Genomic DNA, 27,668 nt, shown 5'->3' with positions numbered 1-27,668 from the left:
GAAGTCATTTCTGGCATATTAAACTTTCCAAATGATTGTATAAGAGAGTTAGCCTGGGGTAATTACAAAGGAATATGATGAGATTTCCAGGGTTTGACAAAGCAGCCAAAATATATATTAACAACTCATTTTTCTGATCTTTTCTAGGAATGAGGTAGACACATGAGTTAATTTGCCAGATAACTGTAGATTATTCCTTCAAAAAGCCAATACTTTTATTATTTAATTGCAATGGAAATCTCTCCAAAACGCATTGCACTTTTCTTTTCATGAACTACAATTATTACAATGGGCTATAATAAAAGTACAATATATATTCTCATGTAAAATGGTCCAGGTAACTCTAATGTTTAGTTCTTATGTATGCTTTGGCCAGTTTCTCTTTCCTCTCTGTTGCTGTCAGTTTTTGAGCTTGATATTTCTCAGGGAGTCAGTGTATAAGTCTCTTCCATCTAGTACTGATGTTTTATGTGTTAGAAAAAAATAGGTAGTCAAGATGAATAGACAAACAGGGTTAGATTAAATAAGTCACCTCAAGGAGTTTTGGGGGTCTGTTTCCTGAGTTCTTGACTATGTTTTGGCTAGCTAAAGGTGTTGAGTAAGTACTTTAAAAAATTTTTGTTTTGTGATAAATTGAGTGTTTCCACACTGCTAAGTTAGGAAATTCCATCTCTTGAAGATACAAATCTTTCTGAGGGTTTCAATTTCACAAAGATCAGGGCATCACTGTTGCTCCAAGCTGGCCTCTTGGCTTGGATTCACATTATGTCTCTGGCTTCCTTTGCCTAACCTAGAAATTCAGGATCTTGCCTGATTTGCCTCAGGGTTGAATAAGATGAAGATGGGTGAATAGGGTGTGACATCACTTTTGGAAGAAGTATATTATTGCTAATAGTCTAATACCACTTTGTTCTAGCCTGCTAAGTAGTGTTATGGGGCCAGATATATTTAGCAATGAGAATTTTCTGACTTGTTTCCATGACAGAGTCTTGGACATTTTTAGCTCAGCTGAATTAAGTAAGGTCTATAGTAAAGGCACATTCTAGAATGGAATTTTCCCACTCATGGATGCTATATCGTAACCACCCACTCATGGAATATAGAAAACAAAACTTTTAAAACTGATAAACTTCTTTGGAAAATTAAGCAGGAAGAAAAGTACTTTGGTTAGTTCATTTCTTTCTTGGATGCAATAGTCTGAAACTCATGGACTCTTGGTAGGATCTGGCCCAATTGCCAAGTGAAAAAGCTAAAGGAGAAAACAAATTGGAAAAAGACTTGGTACTTGCCCTGGGGAGCTTCTTGTGAGGCTCAGAGACAGGGCACACACAGCATAAATAAACCCTAGTTTCTGGTAAGTTCACACCCTCCCCCTTCCTGAGAGTAGGGCTGGGTTGGCGCAGAAGAGGCACTCATGTTCTTATGGTGAACAATTCTGAGGTTCACTTACTTAGCTTGTGCCAACACTCCAATGACTTCTGCATACAGGTCTGCCACAATGTGCATATTGGCAGTGTTAGGACCAAGGTACCTAAATAACATACAATTAGACAAGTTAGGAATCCCCCCAGGTCATCTGAAAAGAGCAAACTTGATTTAGTTTTAAGTACCCAACTTCTTCAAATTCGAAGATGACAAATTACTTTACCCTTCTTTGTACTTAAAGTGCTTGAAAGCCAAGTTAATAACATCATGTATTAAACTGTCTATTACAGGATGAAGTGGAATCTGGAAAAAAAAAAAAGATGGCTCTTAACTTGGAAGGGAATATTAAAGATCAAATCAGTAAGAGTACTTACAATGAACTATATATGGCCTTTAACAATCAATAAATATAATTCATATGACATAGTATTTGAAATTCATGAACAATTTAATAAACTTGACCTTAAAAACATAAGTAGTTTTTAGATAAATAAATCTTATCTAAAGTAACATTAAATTAATGACCTACCTGTTTCAAAACTTCTATTAATACTAAAGAAAAAATAAAATCAATGGCGAGGTCCCGTCTTTCCATTAAATAATCTCGCTGCTGTTCATCACTGTAAAATTTAAAATATTCACATTAAATGGGCACTGAAAATATCCTCAGAGTGATGTAATTCATCCAAAAATCTAGGACTCATCCCCAGTGGACTGCAAACCAATTCTGTTACGAAGAAACTGCAGTGGTAAATACACACTGAAGTTATTCCTATGATCAGTCTGGTGCAGTGCACAAACACTGGATTTGAATATTTGACTTCATGTTTTAAATATCCAACCATGTCAACTTGGGTAGCTATTTGTGAGTCTACAGTTTCATCTTGTGGACTTTTCTAAGGTACCTTTCAACACAGGAAACCTATCATCTGTAAAATGGAAACAAACATGATACAGGGCTCCTGTGCTAGAGGTAGACCCTGAGAGGATCTTGTGAAGAGTTAAACAACGGAAAGAAATAATATGATTACCTATGGAATCAGGACCGCAGTGGGAGGAGAAAGGATCAGCATTACATTTCGTTTCTTTTCCCCTGTCCCTTTCCTCTTGACCTTTTGCCACTTGAGATTTATGCGAGGAAGAAAGAAGATGTGAGGGAGTGGTGGAAGAGAGAAAGATTACAAAGCAGATAGAAGAAGAGGTAGGAGGAGCAAAGTGGAGTCATTGGAACTTATTCCAAAGTTAGGGAGCAGAATTAGCACCGTCAGGAGGAGAGAAATGTGAGTTCATACCCCCTTCCCTTCATTTCCTGCTTCTCTAATGTACTGAGGACTGATTTGGAACTGAGCAACTGAAGTGACTGCAAAGTTCCTTAGCACAGAATAGTGGTAAAGAGTGTTGGTTTGGGGGTGGTGGTGTGATGAATTGGGCGATTGGGATTGACATGTATACACTGATGTGTATAAAATTGATAACTAATAAGAACCTGCTGTATAAAAAATAAACTAAAAAAAAAAGAGGTTGGTTTTGGTGTAGAACAGTCCTGGGTGAAAATTACGCCTCTTCTACTTACCAGTAATTTTTCCATCTGCAAAATGGAAATAATAATAGTAATTATACTAAGGTTTGCTTGAGTATTAAGAGAAAACGTGTCTTTAGTGGAGTCTCCCAAACATACAACTGCTCAGTACTTGCATATTAAATACAAGCAACGAGAAAGGATGACAGAATTTGGATTTGTCAGGCAGATATGTTCAAAATAAATCAAGACTATTTTAAATACGGCATGTTTTTCTCTTCAGTCAAGAGGGAATGAGAGGAAAGCATATAAAAGATATAAAAAAGAACTCTGGAGGAGCTCTGCAGCCTTGAGCAAGTCCAGTTAAGCCTGGTAGATGACAGAGCAGGTCAACGAGGGAAGCTGCAGCTTTAACTTTCAAGGGGAAACATATGGACCAGGCAGGAACTCATTCATTCAGGATCATTTACAAACAGTCCTGCCAGGAGAAAGAGCAATGGACCAAACCATCCATCTGGAGCCCTCCAAGACCCACTAGAACTAGAACGTGCTGCTGCCAGACGAAGGGAGGAGAGGAAAACATATGGAGCTGCATTAAAAAGAGGGCGTCCACAAGTCTGACCCAGAAATTACATCATGGAGAAGAGAAACAGGAAGTCTGAAGACCACAGGGAGGGAAAACTCTCAAAGACAGCCAGCAGCAGTAGAGAGAAGAGGGCTATAGTAAGGGGTCTCCAAAAGGGGCCAGAGGAACTTGAAAAAGTAGCAAAAAAATCTTGGTAGAAACGAAATTTTAAACTCCTGATTCTGTTTTATTTAATAAGCCCATTTATGCTTTCAAATAAAAGGAAGATATATATCTTTCCAATAATGAATTCAACTTTATTGCTGGTTTGACATCTAACTGCCAGGAGGAGCCAGAGGCATCTGACAAATTTATTTGGCAGTCAAAATGTTTATACTATACTAATCTTAGAAATCATAACCCAACAAATAGAACTACCATACGACCCAGCAATCCCACTACTGGGCATATACCCTGAGAAAACCATAATTCAAAAAAAGTCATGTACCAAAATGTTCGTTGCAGCTCTATTTACAATAGCCAGGAGGTGGAAGCAACCTAAGTGCCCGTCATCGGATGAATGGATAAAGAAGATGTGGCACATATATACAATGCAATATTACTCAGCCATAAAAAGAAATGAAATTGAGTTATTTGTAGTGAGGTGGATGGACCTAGAGTCTGTCATACAGAGTGAAGTAAGTCAGAAAGAGAAAAACAAATACCGTATGCTAACACATATACATGGAATCTAAGAAAAAAAAAAGGTCATGAAGAACCTAAGGGTAAGACGGGAATAAAGACACAGACCTACTAGAGAATGGACTTGAGGATATGGGGAGGGGGGAAGGGTAAGCTGTGACAAAGTGAGAGAGTGGCATGGACATATATACACTACTAAACGTAAAATAGATAGCTAGTGGGAAGCAGCCACAAAGCACAGGGAGATCATCTCGGTGCTTTGTGACCACCTAGAGGGGTGGGATAGGGAGAGTGAGAGGGAGACACAAGAGGGAGGAGATATGGAGATATATGTATATGTATAACTGATTCACTTTGTTATAAAGCAGAAACTAACATACCACTGTAAAGCAATTATACTCCAATAAAGATGTTAAAAAAAAAGGAATCATAACCCAAATACACATCCATCACATTTGACTGTTTTCAGTTGCTTATGCTTCTTCCTTAAGTTCCTCTTTTCTTGTTTCTATTAAGAGAAACCCTCATTATTAGCTATGTCATGTTCTAGAGACCCTCATTCTTTTGGCTTTGTCCCAAACACACATTCTCTCTCTCTTATTTTAAACTTTCAAGTGCTAACTAAAATGCAATTGAGTTGAACTTCACTGTCCCGATTCTCTGTTTGATCTCGGCAATTACTCTGATCTCCTGGAAATAATCAGTAATACAACCTAAAAAGCTATTCTTTTCAATCCATAAAGAAATCAATTCATGAACAATCTAGTTTTAGTAACTAAATTCTGACAAAACAGGACAAAACTAAAACTCACTTAATTCAACTCACTAAAACTGAGCCACTCTCCACCCCTAGAAAGTTTTAGTATCTATTCATAAGCTAACATGAAATAGGGGGAAATACTAAAATGACGCCATTAATTTATTAATCATACAGGCTGAACCGTTTTCAGACACAGGATTGAAATTTTACCTTTAACTTTGATACATTAAAAATATTTATGAGAGATTGCTAATTGGTATGGGGTTTCTTTTGGGGGCGATAAAAATATTCTTGAATTAGGCAGTGGTGATGGCTGCACAACCTTGTGAATATACTAAAAACACTGAGTTACACACTTTAAAAGGACGCAGTTTATGGTATGTGAATTATATCTCCATTTAAAAAAATTCTTCTTCAACTAAAATAATTATTCAATATGCAAAAGTTATTAATCTCTCCCCCAAACAAAATGATAAGTAAACGAATCTTGAATAGACTCAAGCATATTACAAAATGAAATTACAAGTTCAGATGAAATGTAATTTGGTAAAATAATAGGTCTTCAATTTCAAGAGAAGTTTACATATTTTTAAGTACTAGGAGTGTCAAGAAAAATGAGAGGGATAAATCACTCACAAGTAGGAGTTAATATCTGATTTTCTGAGTGATTAATTTCAGTTATATTGTCTTTAAAAGCATTAAAAAATGTATAACCCATGTGGAGAAATCTAAGTGCTTTGAAAAATCTCATTTTTTTTAAAGAAAGGTAAATGTATTAAACTTTCTTATATTTGCTACCTTGCTATAATAGGTTGATTTCAAACATATGAAATTATACATATTTACCTAAAATTCTGGGGGACATACATTCATTGGACAGAACGAGAATCTTAAGTTTTATGGCTGAAGAACTCATGTAGCAGCAAGTTCCACTTTTCAAATCCAATCAACAAAATTCTCAGCTAGAAGGGAAGTTAGAGATGGGGTGATCGGACTTCCCCCTTTGTCACAAAAAGGCTGGGAGCTGGGGAGCTGCTGGGGAGCTCGCCAAAGCCACATGGCTAATTAGTGGCAGCTCCATGACTACCTCTAAGGTCCATCCCAGCGTCCTTTGCACTACAGTACCCTGGGCACTCAAGGTTACGAGCGCAGATCCAAATATCTAGGCAATGTCGTGCAGGGCCTGCTGCAGGCTTTCTGCCTTCAGGTGCAGACTGGAGGAGAGAGGGCCCAGGACAGAAGCAGGCAAGAGGGTTACCTAGGGTCCTTGACACCTGCCCCCACCACTGTCAAAATAAGGCCGTGTAAGAATTTTCAACCTGTGACAGCTGGCAGTGACAAATTCTCCAAATGTGCCACCCGCTAGACAAGGTGGTGCTCATGTGTAAAGAGGTAGGAAGATGTAGAAGCCACCCAACTCCCACTTTGGTTTGTTTCAAGAAAGAAAAGAAAAGAAAGAAAGAAAGAGAAAGGAAGGAAAGAAAGAAAAGAAAGAAAGAAAGAGAAAGAAAGGAAAGAAAGAAAAAGAAGGAAAGAAAGAACAAGAAAGAGGGCTTCCCTGGTGGCGCAGTGGTTGAGAGTCTGCCTGCCGATGCAGGGGACACGGGTTCGTGCCCCGGTCCAGGAAGATCCCACATGCTGCGGAGCGGCTGGGCCCGCGAGCCACAACAGTGAGAGGTCCATGTACCACAAAAAAAAGAAAAAAAAAAAAAAGAAAGAAAAATAAAGACAGAAAAAACTATAATCCTCATAATCCTTACAGAAGAGAAGTGTACCTTTTGGATTTATTGCTGGTTCTTGGTCTGTATTCATGCGATTCATCCTCAATGCCATTTTGCCTTTTATACCAGTCAAATAACGTACGTAGAATGGAAGGCAGGCAGTACTCAGAAAGGGAGCTCATTGAACTGATGACCTACAGAGAGAAAAGCAGGCGATTAAAAAGCTTTGGTGGCACTGCCAATTACTGAGAAACTTTTTATTTCACAAATAACTCCAAACCGTAGTCACTACAAAATTTTCTTATTTATCACAGTCCTCTCCTTAATAATCTTTAATAGTACATTCCCAAGAACCCGTTTCTTACTGTTGACAGATGTTCCTAATATAATAACTTTGTGGTTTAAGAAAGATAATTACTTTGACTCCCTTTCATTCTAGAAGTCAGATGTTAATTGCATACAGGTTATTCATGGACTGCAAAGAAATTATTTTCCCACAGCATCTAAGAAATACAGTGACTGGTACTACTTAGGTCCTCAAAAATGCTTGTTATATAAATAAATACATTAATTAATATGATTACCTTAATGGCTTAGGTGAAATAAGCAAGTCTATCCCCCAAACAAATAACCTAAGTGGTAATGCAATGTATGGTTTTCTGCCAATAATCATTCATAAACTAATCTGAGGTGTACCCCAAATTAGACTCAATGAATCAGTAGCAGTAATTTACTCTGTATTACATCAAAGGCAAACATCTCCCCTCTTTAAACAACAAACATACCTTTGATAGATGAGTTAATCTACTTTCCTTATTTTGGAAAGATTCCTGATCTTTTATTAAGTATCACTCCTCAACTGAACTTCAGTCCATATCTCATATTATAATACATGCAAAAATGAACTCAGAATGGGTCATAGACCTAAGTATAACACCTAAAACTATAAAACTTCTGAAAAAAACATAGGGGAAAATCCTTGTGACTTTGGGGTAGGTGAGGATTTCTTAGGGATCAAACTGAAAGCAAATTCCATGAGAATTCGATATACTGAAAATCATCAAAATTAAAAGTTTAAGCTTTTAGAAGGATGCTGTTAAGTGATGAAAGGACCAGCCACAGACTGGGAGAAAATATTTGCAGAACACCTCTCTGATAAAGGTCTTATAACCAGAATGTGTCAAAGTACAATGAGATAGGTTTTAATTACTTAATTAACAAACAGTATAGGCAAATCATAACACCCAGCACTGAAGAGAGAGGAATTTATCTCAAGTACATAATTAGAGATGAGTAAGAATGTTCAGGACAGCATTACTTATTATAGTAAAAAAATGGAAACAAATGTCCTGCTATAGGTAAATGCCTGAATCCAATGTGGAATTTGATGGAGATTATCTATGAAACCGTTAAAAATCTCATTTCAAAAATATTTAATGCTATGAAAATGTTCATGATACGTTAAGTGAAAAAAGTGAAAAATCATTTAATTGGTATGATCCCAATTTGATAGAGACCCATATAAGTATGCATATATAGAAAATAAGGCCAGAAGAAAATATACCAACATATTAAGAGTACATATTGCAATCAGGAGAGATCTCAGGAGAGAGATCACCAGAGGGACAGGGTAAGTGGGAGTTTAAAAAAAATGAAGGTAGGATTTTACCTGGGCCTTTTTAAAAGAAAGGGTAGAAATTTGAAATGAGAGTCAAGAAAGAAACTAAGCAAGGAGCCTAAGCAGGAAATCCTATCGTCATGAAGCTGCAAAGTAATTGTTTGTTGATAATGATTATGTGATTAACGAAGGTTTTGAAGGAACTGAAAGAAGAAATATCTGACTGATGTAGGGACTTTGGTTCACCAGAGTGGAGAGAAATAATGTTGAAAATTTTAAGTTGGAACTAAATCATAAAAGGTACTTTTAATGCCAGTCTATACAATTTCAGTTTTCTTCTCTAGAAAATGAGAAGCCCCTAAAGATTTCTGAGTAGGATACTCAGCCCATAAATATGGTGTTTGGGGAGGTTTAATCTAGCAGTGACGTGTAGGCTGGACCGAAGTGGTTTGCAAACAGAGGCAGTTAAGAGAATACACAACACATGCTTGAACCTAATGAGGTTATTACTGCAACAGTTCCAGGAGTGCAGGGCTCAGAGCCTGGGCTGGGGAGGTGGCAGAAGAAACGGAAAACGTTAGTTAACTTGAAATATTTCTGTAGTTTAGCAGGCTAGGCTTAACTTCCTTTTACAGAAGCAGGAAACTAGAGCAATGAAAGCGCAAGTGCTTCATGTCAACAGGACTTTCCACTGTCACCTTTAAAACAAGCCCTAAGACTGAGCAAAGCAATGATTGCTTTCTTTCTCAGATTCTATGTCTTGATAGCTTATTTCATGCTCTCTCTCTTATAATTATGGTTATAGGTACATCATACAAAATTGTGCATTATCTTTAGTTATGGGTTAAGTTAAAAAAAACAAACAGGCTATTGCATTTAGCCTGCCTGGTGAACCTAGTCACCGTTATAGGGTTCTGTAATTTTAAAATATCTGATTATTTTTTATTAAAAAAGAGCCCTCCCCTCCAGGCTGTAACATCCACAGGCACAACAAATTTTCCTGCTCTTCCTTTGGATATAACAGCAGTAAATTTTTGGAGGAAAGCCGACCATGGTGTGCCAAGGGGGTAATTTCCTAGTTCTCTCTAAAGTTACCCCAGGTAATCTCCTACCTCTCTAAAGTTATCCAGAAAGGATATTTCTTCAAGTTGTCATCATCTAAAATATTTTGAATTGGGAAACAAAGAGGGTTCCTCCCACATGGGAAAGGGGATCAGCATTCAGAGTCCCTGACCAAGGGTTAATTCTGTCTAAATTACTGAATAGGTAATAAAATCCCAAAGCCACTACGATTATATTTCAGTAATTTAAAAATACTTGTGCAAGTCTGGATGAGACTTATGGAGACATGATGACTAAACGTACTGTGGCATCCTCGATGGTATCCTGGAACGGAAGACACATATCAGGGAAAACCAAACGAAATACAAATGAAGTATAGAATTTAGTTCATAATAATGTACTGATATTGGTTTCTTAGTTATGACAAATGTACCCTGGTAATGTAAGATGTTAATAGGTAAAACTGGGTACGGGGTATAGGACAACTGTCTGTACTATCTTTGCAACTTTTCCATAAATCCAAAACTATTCTGAAATAAAATGTTTATTTAAAAAACATTACAGAATATTGAGTAGAGTTCCCAATATTCCATAATAACCTAAATGGGAAAAGAATTTGAAAAATATTCGAATAGATACATGCATATGTATAACTGAATTACTTTGCTGTACACCTGAAACTAATACATTGTTAATCAACTACACTCCAATATAAAATAAAAATTTTTTAAAATTTCTGTGTGACATTTACAAGCTCCTTTATTTACTTCAGACCCATAAAGGTGATATAAACCTGTGTTTGACTCCTATAAACCTCTCTGGGTAGAGCATTCTCTAACAGAGCATTCAGCTACTTCACTTAGGTGTAACCCATATGCTCCATAGAGCACGTCAAGAGTGTTCTTCAAACCTCAGCTGTAATATTTTTTTTCTACCCGTTAAAAAGTCATCCCGAAGCCATTCTTGGTATTATATCTATTGGGCATGCTTTCCATGGCAAATACGCTGAGACCATCTTAGAGGAGATGAAAGGTCAGCAGTGGGTGGATGTGCGTGTTTTTTCCATCTCTCTGTTACTGCCCTTTTGAGTTCAGACTTTCAGGAAGGAAGGGTGGAATTTGCAAAGACCTGGCCCTCAAAGCTCAGGAAGGGAGGAAGGTCTAGCTGGCTTCTTGGTTACTCAGCTCCTTCATGTATGGGAAGCAGAGCCAATGGTGAGATGAATTCTAGCTCTGTGCTGCTGTGCAAGGGGAGGCCCATTTACAAAGATGTTCTTGTTGCATTTAAATGATCATATTCTTCCATCACAGAGGAGCTAGGTACTGTGCAGCTTGAGGAGATGAAGTTCACAGAATCATGGAACTATTTCATACTGGTGTTTTCTTTTGGAGGGGTGATAGAGGGGAATACTAAATGTACTTTGCAAATGTTTTCTTAACATTTATTTTGGCGTTTTATATATAAATAGGCCAAAAGAAACTGTCCATTATGCTGTATCTAAGACATTAATTTTTCATAAGCATTTTATTATACTGGCTGAATGCAGAGAAGGAAACTTCACACATAAATATTTGAATAATTACTCAGTGGAGTCATTCCACATTTTACAGTAATAAGGCTGACTTGTCATGAGTGGTGCATTTAACAAATAATTTTAAAGTAACTTCACTGATGGCTTAATTTCTCAGACTAGTTCAGGTGGCCAAGCACCTGGGGGCCAGGGGACTCTCTGGGTACCTGATCTATTATAGCAATTCAGAGGCAATTTTTTTTTGTTTTTACTCGATCACATTTCATACTATTGCTAGCTTACAGTATTTGATGAGTGATGATAGACACTGCAGGCTTAAGAATAATTTATTATAAAAACTTAAAATTATAAAAATCTATATGTTAAATATGTTTTTCTTGCAAATTAGGAAAAGATCTTCATTATTTGATTTTACCATCTTGGTCCATTTTATGGAACTCACTGTTCCACTACAGAATAAGAAACACTGAATAACACTAATGTGAATCCAATGCTACCTAATTTGTTTTTACTCTCTTAATTGCTTATATTTTTCACTTATATATTTTAAATAGATTTTTAAAAATAAACAAATAAATAAATAGATTTTCATTGAATTGAAGCATTAGAATCAATGTTAAAGCACTAGAATTTCACCTGCCTCCTTTTGCAGGAAAATATTACTACCCAAGATGATAAAAAGTTATTTTAGTTCTATTATAGATTTATAATAGATTTATTTTACCATGTGTTTCCTGTTTATAGATAGCATTTTTAACACATTAGGAAACTAAGGTGCCACAAAAGGACATAAACATATACCATCTAGAAGAAAATCCCAAAAGAAGTTACTTAGAATGCATGAGCAAATTATCTCTAATTTAGAGTAAAGAATAGGTCACACTGAATTGCAAATAACTGCAACTTAATGTTCTCAGAACAGCATATCTGAAGCCTGATCTCCAAAAGCCACATTTTCATAATTTCATCAGTGTACTGGGAAGATCAGGCAGGTTTGGGGTTCAAGTTACAACTCTGCCCTTTATTGGCTGTATGAGCTTGGCCATGTTGCTGTTTCTCTGAAGCTCTGTTTTCAGCTTTAAAACAGGACTTAAGAATACTTCCCTCACTGGGCTTTTATGGAGACTAAAGGAGAAACTCTGAAGTGTGGGACATATAACAGACCTTCAAAAGTGTCTGTTTCTTTTTTCCCTCTTCCATTTCCAAATATTGAAACTGAAGCACAGACACAAAATATTTTGACTCTGATAAGATCACAGGCTAAGTTAATGACGGAAGGAATGACAGAGGTTGATGACAAATGTTAGCAGAGCTGATAAATGTTGCTTTTAGGTACAGAGTCAGCCCTCTATCTGCAGATTCAACCGATCACAAATCAAACATATTCAGAAAATTAAAATGCCACAAGTTCCAAAAAGCAAAACTTGAGTTTGCCACTCTCTGGCAATGACTTACACACCATTATATTGTATCTAAAACTACTTACATATCATTTACACTGTAACAGGTATTATAAGTAATCTAGAGATGATTTAAAGTATATGGGAGGATGTGTGTAGGTTATATGCAAACGCTACACCATTTTATATAAGGGACTTGAGCATCTGTGGATTTTGGCATCCATGTAGGTCAGAGGCCCTGGAACCAATGCCCCGTGGATACCCTGGACAACCGTAGTGGGAAAAAATTAAGACCCAGCTATCTCTTACCCAAGCACAAACTACCAAGGCCTCCATTAGAACCTTTCTGCTTAGTTTGTATTCCCAAACTAAGCCAACTTTTCTGGCCCCAGCAGATGTAAACACAGTGCCTTCCAGATGCTTACTGTAGAGGCCTCTGAGGAACGCCTGTCCTACATCAGCTCCTTAAGAGAAAGGCAGCAACACTGGACTCCCCGAGTTTGCTGCAGGCACACCTGGCTCTAAAGCAAATGGGAAAGGACACCGAGAAAGTAACTATTCTGGAACCACAATCAATCTGTTGAAGAAAAACCAATAACTTTAAGTCCTGACTCATCTACAAGTCTGGCTCTCAGGAACCTCCAGCATCCTGAAAAAGGTGTCAAGCCCAAATGTAAGTGAAGAACGAACACACACACACACACACACATACACACAAATAAATGAGCAAACCAAATCAAACAAAAATGAACACATAGATACTGAAGAGGCAACGGGGAGGGTGAAATGGGTACAGGGAGTTAGCTGTATACTGACAGATGGAAACTAAACTTTGGTGGTGAGCATGCTGAATACAGAAGTCGAATTATAATATTGAACACAGGAAACATATACTGTTATAAGCCAGTTTATTAAAAAAAAAGAAGAAGAAGAATGGATACAACCCTTGGCAGAAAGGCACAGCATTAAGCTCTCGGATTTCTCGTATTTCCGTAAACACAGCCAGCCCTCTTTGACTCCGCTCTCCCCTCTCTGACCCACTGACGGGTCCCTCTTCTGGCCGACAGCTCAATCAGCCATGGACTGGAGATGCTTCGTCTTTCTGCTTCACTTCTTCATTCCTGAGACCTGATTTCTACTCTTGCTACAGTACCGACACTTTTCTATGAGAGATCAGAAAGGACAAACCCACGACCAGCCAGTGGCCTTCCTGCAATCATTTCCCTTGAAGTCTCCTGAGCACGTGACAACAGTTATCAGATTCTGCCGGAAATGCTTTCCTCCTCGGGATTCTGCGATGCTGCCAGGCAGTTCCTAGCCTGGCACTTTCTGCCATCTCCCATATGTTTATTTAAACACCACCGGAGTACAGTAAGACAATGCACCTGCGAAAAGAAGGGGCTGGATTCTAATGCTGGTTGTTCTGGCACAAGCCCCTTTGGGGAGTAAGCATACTTTCCTACGCAAAGAGGAAGTAACTTCCACTTACTCTATGAGACTGTTTTAAGAAACAAAGTTGGAGCAATACTTCAAAGAGAAGCACATCGTGCAGTGTACGACTGTTTGTATCATTTAATTTACTGCATGTTTATGCCACCATTAGATATAAGCAAAGGTCTAAAAGCCAAGGGGCAGAGAAAATAGGCAAGAAGCATACGTAGCTGGAAGGTATGTGAAATAATAAAGATTCAGTTGTTACTTTACTTGAGCAAGACTTTTCATCTGTGTGTAAATGTATCTAGTGACTGTCATCAGTACATACTGTACCAGGTAAGGGTTACGTACTCCCTCAGGTGAGGGTTATTTTGGAGAGATGTTTTTCACTTTTTAAAATGGTGAGCTGCATTTGATCACCATCTACTCAGGTCCACACACATCACAGGTTAGCTGTTGTTTCATTGGAAAATCCAAAATAAAATGCCTTGGCCTTTATATTTTTAAAGAATATCTGTAAACTTTGATAACAGAGGAAAGTCACTTGAAGTTACATGGGGAGCCCCATGCCCTCCACTCACAGGGTACTCTGCACAGATCACAGAGAGGGAACCCACCACCGGTACCATGACTGTGTCCTGGTATAACGCTTTTTAATTTAAATGTTGCCAATCATGACCAGCCTCTATAACTTGGCTGTGAAAGTAAGTCTCTTAAACTATTTAACATTAATCCAGCAATATGAAAATATATTCTACATGGCAATGAATCATAGCCACTGCAGCAAAAGGCCTTCTCAACGCTGGCTTCCCGCGCACTTCTAACTTCTAACCTCTCATTCTTCCGTGAGGGTCCCTGCACAGGCTGCCATCTTGGGCCACCCCTGCCCTGGGAAAGATGCATCTTCTTAGGCTTCTCTCACTTTTTGGGGCACTCCTCTTCTGGGGTTTCTTTTGTGGATGCCACTTTCTGGTCCTAAACGAACTATGTTTCCCTATGATATGCCTCACCCACTTTCTCTACCCTCATCTTTCCGTGTTTGTTGGGTGACCATATAAATGAATGAGCCCTGGTTATTTCTTCCGAGGTATTTTACCCGCACTGAAAATTCAGTACGTGTAAAACTAATGTATCCCCTCTCCCCAAGCACAGCATTCCTCTGAAAAACTCCTTATCCATAGAAATCAGTCCAGACTCCTCAGTATGGCTCCCATGGTCACGGGAGCAATGGGCTCCGGTTGGTCTTCCCAGCTTCCTCCCGGCCACGCCCCGGACCTCGGCTGTTCTCTCCTTCAACTCCTTTGTCCACTCAGCTCTACCTGGCTGGCACGACCCAGCCCATCTTGTCCATCAGATATCTTTAGTATGTCACTGCCCCTTAACTGCTTCCTATGACACTCCTCCCCTCCCCCACCTTTCTAGCATCCTTAACTACTCCCTTACCTGAGTTCCCACAGCGCTTGAACTGTACCTTCTTATTATATTTACATCACAGTACTATTTGTTTAGGTATCTGTCTTCCTCCTGGGACTGAGAATTTCTGGAGGGCAGAAACGCTTTCTTACTGCTTTGTAACCCCAGCACCTTGCACAGACCTTGGCATGATTCAGGTGCTCGATGTGTGTTAAACTGAATGGAAATGGCTCCAAATCATGGCTGAAAACTGCAGTTACCTTTTGTTTCTCCTTCTCTCAACCAATATTGATTCTTCTTCTATAATGTTGCTTATAGTCATTCTTTCTTTCTAGTTCCACCGTCTCCATTTTAGCCTCAAATCTTTATCGATGCCCCAACTCCCAAAATGCCTCCAAACTTTAAGGATCTCTCCAGTCGGGGTTTAACATCAAGGCTGCACTTTGATCTCTTTGATACTGGCATGTAGAGGATAAGGCCCCACCCGCTGGCATCAAGGTCTTCCACAGTCTGACCCTTCCTACCTGGAATGCAGGGACCACATTCTTACATCTCTTTGTCCCACACAGGGCTTTGTTGTACATGTACACACACACACACACACACACACACACACACACACACACACACACACACACCCACGCTCTCACTCACCTAATAAATGTTTGCTAAAATAACTTTATTACCAGGACAATTTTTCATTTATTTTGCTTTCTAAGTGCTGAGGGTTAATTTAGGCATTTAAAATAAATGAGTGGCAGTGTACATTTTCAAAATGCTGTTGGAAATCTCATCACCTTTATTAATTCTCATTACCGTATGACTTTCTCACCAGCAGGAACTGAGAACCCTCCCTGGCTCCCTAGGATAGGGCAAAGCTTGCTCTCGGGTTCATACCACGCCTGCTTCTTCCACTGTGAGCTTCCTTACTAGACTGAGGTTATAATTATCTGATTTACATCTTTCTTCTTTGTCTCTCACACTCGACTGGGGGCCTCTCCAGGGCAGGCATTGTGTTTCCTTCATGTTTATTTCCCCAAGCTGGCATAATGTTGGGCACATGGCTGCCACAAGGTAGGTACTGTGTAAGAATGGGTCAAGTTCACATTCATAACATTTGTAAAAGTGAAATTCTGGGAATTAGGGTACAAATTCCTAGCTCTCCAATATACCAAGTGGTCACTGGTACAGTTCTTCTCCTGCTAACAGTGAGCTTCAAAAAATTAATCCTGTTTAGACATCTTGTCATTTATGAAACAAGAGGGTTTTTTTTTTAACCAAGTCTATTCTATACGTGTTTAGATTGTAATTAGGTTAAGTAAGAGATATTAAATCAATAGTTAATTAAATAGAAAAGCAACAGAAAACTTAAGGAAACACAAAGCTTTAACCTCTAAATATACGTTTTAAAATTCAAACTGGAAACCTGACAAATTCTCAGAGATTTCCACAATGGAAAAAAAAAAAAGAGGTAGAGAATTGTACATAATACTCTTTACTGGGAATTTTGACAAAAAAATAGGCTATATAATATCTAGTAGAGACAGGTAGTACCCAATATCCACTCCTCTCTTCTTCCTTAGTTATAAAATACCTCATTTTTAGATGGACACATGGTTGCCCAAAATAAAATTTCCTAATCTTTCTTATAGGTATACATGGCTGTGTGATTAAGATCCGGTCAACTGGACATAAGCAGAAGTAGTGTGTGCAGTACAAGGATGTGCTGTTTCTTATTTGTTTGTTTGTTTGTTTTTCTGTGATTCTTTTTCCATTTCATCTTCCTGCTGCCTGGAGCACAGATGTAACAGCTGAGCTCCAGAAGCCAAAGTGGACCATGAGATGACCTTGGGAATGTAAGCCATACACAGGAAAACAAAAACATAAAGATACCAGACTGATTTTCTTTGTGCTTCTTCAATGTGAGAGAGAAATAAACTTTTATCTTGTTTAAGCCATTGTTATTTTTATGTGCCATTTGCCGCCAAACCTAATCTTAACTGATATGGGATCTTAGATCCATTACCTGTTGAAAACTCCCCTCTAAATTCTCACCAACTTAGTTTTTAAAAATATAAGCATGTTACAGAGTAAAAAGCACAGGCTTTATAGTTAGAACATATGGATTCCAGTCTCGGACCCTTCAGGCTTTAGTCATATAATATAGGGCAACCTCTTCAGGACTCATTTCCATTAGCTGTAACACAGAGATGATGATGAGACCTTCTTCTTGGGCTTGTTGGAAGGGTTGAGTAATGTCAGGTGACACGATACATGAGAAGGGGTTTGGTAAGGCACTTCCCTGGTGGTCCAGTGGTTAAGACTCTGCGCTTCCACTGCAGGGGGCACAGGTTCGATCCCTGCTCAGGGAACTAAGATCCCGCATGCCGCGCAGTGTGACCAAAATAATAAAAATGATAATATAAAAAAATTAAGAAGAGGCTTGGTAAATTATAAAGTATTACATGATTCTTGTTATTTTGTTTTTGCTTCTATTTCTAACAGGAGAAAAATGAATCCTGGGCTTGGCAAGTGGAGGATTAAACAGGGCCACCCAGGATCAGGCACTGAAAGTGAAGCCCAGCTCTCTTTAGCCTATCACTCATGCCAGGGACATTTAAAAGGGAGAAACTGATAAAAATATTCTCTAAACAGGGACCAGTTGTCCGTTGTCCAAAGGATGCACTTAGCACAGTGCCTCCCCTATGGTAAGTACTAAATAAATGTCACTTCTGTGGGTACCACTGCTCTCGGGAGTATAGCAATGGAGTCTATAGCTCCAAGGAGGTGTCACCAGCGTGTTCTTCTCCCGTAGATGGACCTGTGTGACTCCAGACTAACATCCTCCTGCTTGGAATCAGAATAAGGGGAATTGCAGAATTTGGACCTTTGATATCAAAACCCTAAGAGAGCTTGATACATTCACGGCCTCGCCAATAGAACCACAATTCTTATAATTTGCTGTTGAAACAGTGGACGGGCACTTTCAAAGGTGACTTGGCTGACTTTCTTTTTCACTGAATCCACAGAAGAACCAACTTCAGTCACATTTCCTTCTGGCCTGGGGATCTTTAAAGTGAGACCAACTTCATAGGTGGTCTTCTCTCATGGTTCACGCATAAATTTATGATTATACAATCAGAGGATAATTTCATGTGCCTTATTTGAAAGTCCTCAGTGACCACCTCACTACTGGTTCACCCCTAAAGTGTCTTTAATACACAGAGATGTGTTACAAGCAGTGGTTCTCAAGCATCAGTGTGGGTGGGGGTCACCTGGAGATCTCGTTAAGCGCAGAATCTGACTCAGTAGATCAGGGCAGGGCAGTGATTCTGCATTTCAACATTTTGAGCAGCAAGGTTAAAAGTATCATAGCTAATTAGGTGGCAAAGTTGGGATTTAAACCCCAAAGTCTATCTCTTTCCCACAATGCTGAAATGCAGAAATAGAGTGCTGAATAATAAATGAGACACTGTGTCTAAGCCAAATTATTTGGGATAACTATTATATATAATGTTAAAATGCTAAAGTACTATTCTCCCAGAGGAAAAAGAAAGAAGTACACTAAGCTGGAGAAAAAGAAAACACAATTTTTTTGAGGAAAGGACAGTGATAATCTAAGAGGATAGAGACAAAGAAAATAAAATAGAGTGAAAAATTATGGAAGACAGATAATATTTACGTTCTTAAGGAGAACGGAAAGAGCCACACTTGCCACATTTCGAAAATAATGACCCCAAACATTCACCCCAGGTCCCTGACCTCCCAGGCGGGACCAGGTAACAGCAACTAAGGATAATATGAGGAGAGAAGACACAGCTCCATGGCACAGAGAGACAAAGCCCATACTCCATTCCACCAGCGTTCCAGAGAACAGCCAGCTCTGCCAGCAACAGAGTGCAAAGCCAGGGCCGCACCAGCCTTCCAAGACCCGCCGTGACTGCAGACTTGTGAGGTTTCCCTCAGCCAACAGTTTATAAAATAGAGAATGGAGGATTCTGTCTCTATAGTCAGGCCTTAACGTTTTTGGATGGAACAAGTCTGAACTTTAACACCCAAAGCATTTCCTCTTGATTCCACATTAAAGGCAATTTCAAAGCACTGCAGAAAGCGTACTCTCTGTGTGTTCTCCATAAGATAATATAAAAATCCCACTGTATTAGATCAGGCCATGGTGCATCCAGTGGGATTTTGCCTCTGCTACTGGCACCAAATGAGGTTTATAAAGAAGACCACGTGTCCTCTTTGTCATTAAATGCAGACATTTAGGAAACACCACAAACACATTTCCGACCTCCTGTGATGTCCTGTTATCCATCATTCTAAACACACCTAAAGCCCCCCTGAAGTGACTCAACCAGGATTGATAAGATTCTAGTTTCCTATGTTTATTACCTGCTGTTTAGAGTCGGAAGTCCTTTTACTAGTCCTGATCTATTTTCAAAGGACCTTCTTTGTATTTATTCTGTCTTAAACTGTTTTGTTCATGTATCACTTTATTAGAATCTAAGTTACTATACTGTTTTATAATTATTGCTTAGGTGGTCTCTCTCTCACACAGGATTGCTAAAATTTGTCCTAGATTTTGTATCACCAGAGCCTAGTGCTGTGTCAAGCATAGAGCTGGCATTCAACAAAACGCTGGTTAAAATATAAGAAAGCTCTAGGGCAGAGATCTGATCGTCATATGGTACCATTTATTCAGAAGAACCCAAATAAGTTTTTGAATGGAAATTCCTTTATCTTTTCTGGTAACCAAAGACTGATGACCTCCTCATATTAATTGATGACCTCCTCCTATTATTTCAACACTTCAGTTCTTTCCAATTCAAACCAACAGACATTTACTAAACATCTACAACAAGCTGTCACTGGAAAAGCTGCAGGACACAGTTCCTAAGATCACACTCCTGTACCCTCTTTGAGGAAGTTCATCAATACACCATAGTGAGCATTCAGCCCTTGCCTTTGTACATCTTCAAACAAATAAAAAGCAGTATATAACGTATATTACATACTTGATCAAACTGGGGGTCTTCTCCACGTTGTAGAGATTTTGTCAACGGCTTTTCCTAGAAAGAAATACAGGCAAGAAAAATTACTAGAGGCTTTTAAATATTACAAACAAAATGTCATTATTATTAAAATTGTTCTCATCTATTTCTCCCTTTCTGGGATGAAGAGACGCCAGTTTTCAAATATGTGAGAAACTCTTCCTTACTATTCAAACCTTAAAGTATAGTGTTTGATCATCACCACCAGGATTTTTACTATTCATCTTCACACATTTGACAAAGACATTCAAATCTGATGCTATAAGTGGTCCTGTGTTTTCAATGGAAACCACATAATAAAACCTAGGGAAATTCTTTGAAATTTTATTAGCTATCTTGGGACTTGACAGATAATAAAAAGTTGAAAGTGATACACTATTCCAGGTCCTAAGATTTAGAAACAAAATAAGGTATAATTATTAGTCTGAAGGATGGACAGCCTACCAATTACACACTTACTAGGTGTAATCGGTGATTTTTGAGCATGATATTTTGACCTGCGACACATCCAAATCTCTGCAAAGACAATCTGGAAAGTGACAAAGGTCTACAGAAATAAATTTTCCTAAAGATTATTTCTTCGTTTACATTAGGAAGCCTTAACTGACTTTTCAGGAAGGCATTTTATAACTATTTAGCCTTACCTGTATCTTTCTCTTTTTTTGGAAGTTAATGTTGACCCAAATTTGACTTAGTATTAGAAACCATGCAAAAAGTTACACATCAAAAAATAGTGTTTTCGACCTGCGCGGAAGGGGAAAGGAAGCACGTCCAGAGGAGGGCCTCTAGAGCGTGGAGTTCCGGAGTTTGGAGTCATGTGGCTGACAGGGTCTTGGTGCTCCGGCTGGATGTCAGGCTAAGTTCAGAACATTGGTCCACCAGAGACCTCCTGGCACCATGTAACATCAAACGGTGAAAGCTCTCCCAGAGATCTCCATCTCAACGCTAAGACCGCTAAGACCCAGCTTCACTCAACGACCACCAAGCTACAGTGCCAGATACCCCATGCCAAAAAATTAGCAAGACAGGAACACAACCCCACCCATTAGCAAAGAGGCTGCCTAAAACCACAGTAAGTTCACAGACACCCCAAAACATACCATCGGATGCCGTCCTGCCCACCAGAAAGAAGTTCCAGCCTCATCCACCAGAACGCAGGCAACAGTCCCCTCCACCAGGAAGCCTACACAACCCACTGAACCAACCTTAGCCACTGGGGACAGACACCAAAAACAACGGGAAGTACAAACCTGCAGCCTGCAAAAGGGAGACCCCAAATGCAGTAAGTTAAGCAAAATGAGAAGACAGAGAAATACACAGCAGATGAAGAAGCAAGGGAAAAACCTACCAGACCAAACAAGTGAAGAGGAAATAGGCAGTTTACTTGAAAAAGAATTCAGAGTAATGATAGTAAAGATGATCCAAAATCTTGGAAATAGAATGGAGAAAATACAAGAAATGTGTAACAAGGACCTAGAAGAACTAAAGAGCAAACAAACAATGATGAACAACACAATAAATGAAATTAAAAATTCTCTACAAGGAAGCAATAGCAGAATAACTGAGGAAGAAGAATGGATAAGTGACCTGGAAGATAAAACAGTGGAAATAACTACTGCAGAGCAGAATAAAGAAAAAAGAATGAAAAGAATTGAGGACAGTCTCAGAGACCTCTGGGACAACATTAAACACACCAACATTCGAATTATAGGGGTCCCAGAAGAAGAAGAGAAAAATGAAGGGATTGAGAAAATATTTGAAGAGATTTAGTTGGAAAATTCCCTAATATGGAAAATGAAATAGTCTATAAGTCCAGGAAGCGCAGAGAGTCCTATATAGGATAAATCCAAGGAGAAACACGCCAAGACACATATTAATCAAACTAACGAAAATTAGATGCAAAGAAAAAATATTAAAAGCATCAAGGGAAAAGCAACAAATAACATACAAGGGAATCCCCATAAGGTTAACAGCCAATCTTTCAGCAGAAACTCTGCAAGTCAGAAGGAAGTGACAGGACATATTTAAAGTGATGAAAGGGAAAAACCTACAACCAAGATTACTCTACCCAGCAAGGATCTCATTCAGATTCGACAGAGAAATTAAAACCTTTACAAACAACCAAAAGCTAAGAGAATTTAGCACCACCAAACCAGCTTTACAAAAAATGCTAAAGGAACTTCTCTAGGCAGGAAACACAAGAGAAGGAAAACACCTACAATAACAAACACCCCAAAATTAAGATAACAGTAATAGGAACATACATATTGATAATTACCTTAAATGTAAATGGATTAAATGCTCCAACCAAAAGACACAGACTGGCTGAATGGATACACAAACTAGACCCATATATATGCTGTCTACGAGAGACCCACTTCAGACCTAGGGACACATACAGACTGAAAGTGAGGGGATGGAAAAAGATATTCCATGCAAATGGAAGTCAAAAGAAAGCTGGAGTAGCAATTCTCATATCAGACAAAATAGACTTTAAAATAAAGACTATTACAAGAGACAAAGAAGGACACTACATAATGATCACGGGATCAATCCAAGAAGAAGATATAACAACTGTAAATATTTATGCACCCAACATAAGAGCACCTCAATACATAAGGGAAATGCTATCAGCCATAAAAGGGGAAATCAACAGTTACACAATCATAGTAGGGGGCTCTAACACCCTACTTTCACCAATGGACAGATCATCCAAACTGAAAATAAATAAGGAAACACAAGCTTTAAATGATACATTAAACAAGATGGACTTAATTGATATTTATAGGACATTTATAGGATATTCCAGCCAAAACAACAGAATACACTTTCTTCTCAAGTGCTCATGGGAACATTCTCTAGGACAGATCATATCATGGTTCACAAATCAAGCCTTGGTAAATTTAAGAAAAATGAAATCATATCAAGTATCTTTTCTGACTACAGTGCTATGAGATTAGATATAAATTATAGGAAAATATCTGTAAAAAATACAAACACATGGAGGCTAAACATATGCTACTAAGTAACCAAAATATCACTGAAGAAATCAAAGAGGAAATCAAAAAATACCTAGAAATAAATAACAATGAAAACACAGCAACCCAAAACCTATGGGATGCAGCCAAAGCAGTTCTAAGAGGGAAGTTTAAGGCAATACAATCCCACCTCAAGAAACAAGAAACAACTCAAATAAACAACCTAATCTTACACCTAAAGCAATTAGAGAAAGAAGAACAAAAATCCCTGCAACGTTAGCAGAAGGAAAGAAATCATAAAGATCAGATCAGAAATATATGAAAAAGAAATGAAGGAAAGGATAGTAAAGATCAATAAAGTTAAAAGCTGGCTCTTTGAGAAGATAAACAAAACTGATAAAACATTAGCCAGACTCATCAAGAAAAAAAGGGAGGAAACTCAAATCAATAGAATTAGAAATGAAAAAAGCTGTAACAACTGACACTGCAGAAATACAAAGGATCATGAGAGATTACTACAAGCAATTATATGCCAAAAAAATGGACAACCTGGAAGAAATGGACAAATTCTTAGAAAAGCACAACCTTCCAAGACTGAACCAGGGAGAAATAGAAAATATAAACAGACCAATCACAAGTAGTGAAATTGAAACTGTGATTAAAAACCTTCCAACAAACAAAAGCCCACGACCAGACGGCTTCACAGGCGAATTCTATCAAACATTGACAGAAGAGCTAACACCTATCCTTCTCAAACTCTTCCAAAATATAGCAGAGGGAGGAACACTCCCAAACTCATTCCACAAGGGCACCACTGCCCCGATACCGAAACCAGACAAAGATGTCACAAAGAAAGAATACTACAGGCCAATACCACTGATGAACACAGATGCAAAAATCCTCAACAAAATACTAGCAAATGGAATCTAACAGCACATAAAAAGGATCATACAACATGATCAAGTGGGGTTTATCCCAAGAATGCAAGGATTCTTCAGTATAGGCAAATCAATCAATGTGATAAACCATATTAACCAACTGAAGGAGAAAAACCATATGATCATCTCAATAGATGCAGAAAAAGCTTCTGACAAAATTCAACACTCATTTATGATAAAACCCCTCCAGAAAGTGGGCATAGAAGGAACTTACCTCAACATAATAAAGGCCATATATGACAAACCCACAGCCAACATGGTTCTCAATGGTGAAAAATGAAAACATTTCCACTAAGATCAGGAACAAGACAAGGTTGCCCACTCTCACCACTATTATTCCACATAGTTTTGGAGGTTTTAGCCACAGCAATCAGAGAAGAAAAAGAAATAAAAGGAATCCAAATCGGAAAGGAAGAAGTAAAACTGTCACTCTTTGCATATGACATGATACTATACATAGAGAATCCTAAAGATGCTACCAGAAAACTACTAGAGCTAATCAGTGAATTTGGAAAGTAGCAGGATACAAAATTAATGCACAGAAATCTCTTGCATTCCTATACACTAATGATGAAAAACCTGAAAGACAAATTAAGGAAACACTCCCATTTACCATTGCAACAAAAAGAATAAAATACCTAGGAATAAACCTACCTAAGGAGACAAAACACCTGTATGCAGAAAACTATAAGACACTGATGAAAGAAATTAAAAATGGTACAAACAGATGGAGAGATATACCATGTTCTTGGATTGGAAGAATCAACATTGTGAAAATGACTATACTACGTAGCCAAAGCAATCTACAGATTCAGTGCAATGCCTATCAAATTACCAATGGCATTTTTCACAGAACTACAATACAAAAGTTCACAATTTGTATGGAAACACAAAAGACCCTGATAAGCTAAAGCAATCTTGAGAAAGAAAAATGGAGCTGGAGGATTCAGGCTCCCAGGCTTCAGACTATACTACAAAGCTACAGTAATTAAGACAGTATGGTACTGGCACAAAAACAAAAATATAGATCAATGGAACAGGATAGAAAGTGCAGAGATAAACCCACACACATATAGTCACCTTATCTTTGATAAAGGAGGCAAGAATATACAGTGGAGAAAAGACAGCCTCTTCAATAAGTGGTGCTGGGAAAACGGGACAGCGACATGTAAAAGTATGAAATTGGAAGACTCCCTAACACCATACACAAAAATAAGCTCAAAATGGATTAAAGACCTAAATGTAAGACCAGAAATATCAAACTCTTAGAGGAAAACATAGGCAGAACACTCTATGACATAAATCACAGCAAGATCCTTTTTGACCCACCACCTAGAGAAATGGAAAAAACAAAAATAAACAAATGGGACCTAATGAAACTTCAAAGCTTTTGCACAGCAAAGGAAACCATAAAAAAGACAACCCTCAGAATGGGAGAAAATATTTGCAAATGAAGCAACTGACAAAGGATTAATCTCCAAAATATACAGGCAGCTCAGGCAGCTCAATATCAAAAAAACAAACAACCCAAGCCCATAATGGGCAGAAGACCTAAATAGACATTTCTCCAAAGAAGATATAGAGATTGCCAACAAACACATGAAAGGATGCTCAACATCACTAATCATTAGAGAGATGCAAATCAAAAGTACAAATGAGATATCACCTCACAGCAGTCAGAATGGCCATCATCAAAAAATCTACAAACAATAAACGCTGGAGAGGGTGTGGAGAAAAGGGAACCCTCCTGCACTGTTGGTGGGAATGTAAATTGATACAGCCACTATGGAGAATGGTATGGAGGTTCCTTAAAAAACTAAAAAATAGAACTAACATGCAACCCAGCAATCCCACTACTGGGCATATACCCTGAGAAAACCATAATTCAAAAAGAGACATGTGGGCTTCCCTGGTGGCGCGGTGGTTGGGAGTCCGCCTGCTGATGCGGGGGACGCGGGTTCGTGCCCCGGTCCGGGAGGATCCCACATGCCGCGGAGTGGCTGGGCCCGTGAGCCATGGCCGCTGGGCCTGCGCGACTGGAGCCTGTGCTCCGCAGCGGGAGAGGCCACAGCAGTGAGAGGCCCGCGTACCAAAAAAAAAAAAAAAAGAGAGACGTACCACAATGTTCACTGCAGCACTATTTACAATAGCCAGGTCATGGAAGCAACATAAGTGTCCATTGACAGATAAATGGGTAGAGAAGATGTGGCACATATGTAGAATGGAATATTACTCAGCCATAAAAAGAAACGAAATTGAGTTATTTGTAGTGAGGTGGATGGACCTAGAGATTGTCATACAGAGTGAAGTAAGTCAGAAAGAGAAAAACAAATACCGTATGCTAACACATATATATGGAATCTAAAAAAGAAAAAAAAAGGTTCTGAAGAACCTAGGAGCAGGACAGGAATAAAGACGCAGACATAGAGAATGGACTTGAGGACATGGAGTGGGGAAAGGTTAAGCCTGGACGAAGTGAGAGAGTGGCATGGATATACATACACTACCAAACGTAAAATAGATAGCTAGTGGGAAGCAGCCACATAGCACAGGGAGATCACTCGGTGCTTTGTGACCACCTAGAGGGGTGGGATAGGGAGGATGAGAGGGAGATGCAAGAGGGAGGGGATATGGGGATAAATGTACATGTATACCTTATTCACTTTGTTATACAGCAGAAACTAACACACCATTGTAAAGCAATTATACTCCAATAAAGACGTTAAAAAAAATAGTGTTTTACTTTAGCTAATGATGATGTCCCAGAAAGATTCCATTTACATTTTGCTGATCGCATAGGCCCTTTCCCTGCCTCGGTTCTCCATTCCTCTCCACTAACAAGGTGACATATACCCTACGGTGGATGCAAGCCCCACCCCACCCCATAGCGTCTCTGTTCTTGAAGAGCTTGGCTCAGTCTGGTATCTAAAGCTTCACCAGGAACCATATTAATTAATTGCTGTGTCTCATGTGTAAACACACAGCTTCCAAATGCATATTCACCTAAAATAAAAAGAACGCTGCCTTCTTAAGGGCTAAGAAACATTGCCTCTTCAAAGTATATTATAGTTTTCCTTTTATAGCACTTACCAAGAGTGATGAGCTGACGGCCACCCCCCGTAGACTACAAGCTGCAGAAATGCAGTCCCCTCTATTTTTCCCGAGCACTTAAAGTTACAGGGCAGGGCTCTGCTTGGTAACGGTTAAACATTTGCCAAATTAATCAAAGCTGTAGGCTAATGAGGTCCAGTTTCTTCAACTATGAGATCCTCTTATTGGCATGTGTGTGTTTTGCTGTAAGTTAAAGGAATTTTTTAATATACTTTTTCACTGTGGCAAAATACATATGATGCAAGATTTACCATTTTTACGATTTTTATGTGTACAATTCTGTGACACTAAGTGCATTTACAATGTTGTCTAACCTTCACCACTCTATTATAAGGACCCCCTTTTTTTTTTTTTTTGCGGTATGCGGGCCTCTCACTGTTGTGGCCTCTCCCGTTGCGGAGCACAGGCTCCAGACGCGCAGGCCCAGCGGCCATGGC

The 27,668-nt window shown here is 38.8% G+C and overlaps 1 protein-coding gene across 1 annotated transcript in view; it reads right to left on the bottom strand.

Moving 5' to 3' along the window:
• Positions 1–27,668, bottom strand: part of FRY (FRY microtubule binding protein) — a 323,927-nt gene that overhangs the window by 153,210 nt on the left and 143,049 nt on the right. The window contains exons 3-7 of the mRNA XM_060079899.1: positions 20,169–20,222; positions 6,747–6,886; positions 1,955–2,045; positions 1,649–1,728; positions 1,451–1,531 (exon numbers count right to left, since the gene is read on the bottom strand). Coding sequence (XP_059935882.1) covers positions 1,451–1,531; positions 1,649–1,728; positions 1,955–2,045; positions 6,747–6,886; positions 20,169–20,222 — 446 coding nt within the window. The remainder of the gene's footprint in view (positions 1–1,450; positions 1,532–1,648; positions 1,729–1,954; positions 2,046–6,746; positions 6,887–20,168; positions 20,223–27,668) is intronic.

Source organism: Mesoplodon densirostris, chromosome 17 (assembly GCF_025265405.1).
Source record: "Mesoplodon densirostris isolate mMesDen1 chromosome 17, mMesDen1 primary haplotype, whole genome shotgun sequence".
NCBI lineage: Eukaryota > Metazoa > Chordata > Mammalia > Artiodactyla > Ziphiidae > Mesoplodon > Mesoplodon densirostris.
The sequence above is the reverse complement of the archived record's forward strand: the minus strand, read 5'-3'. Positions and strand labels throughout refer to the sequence as shown.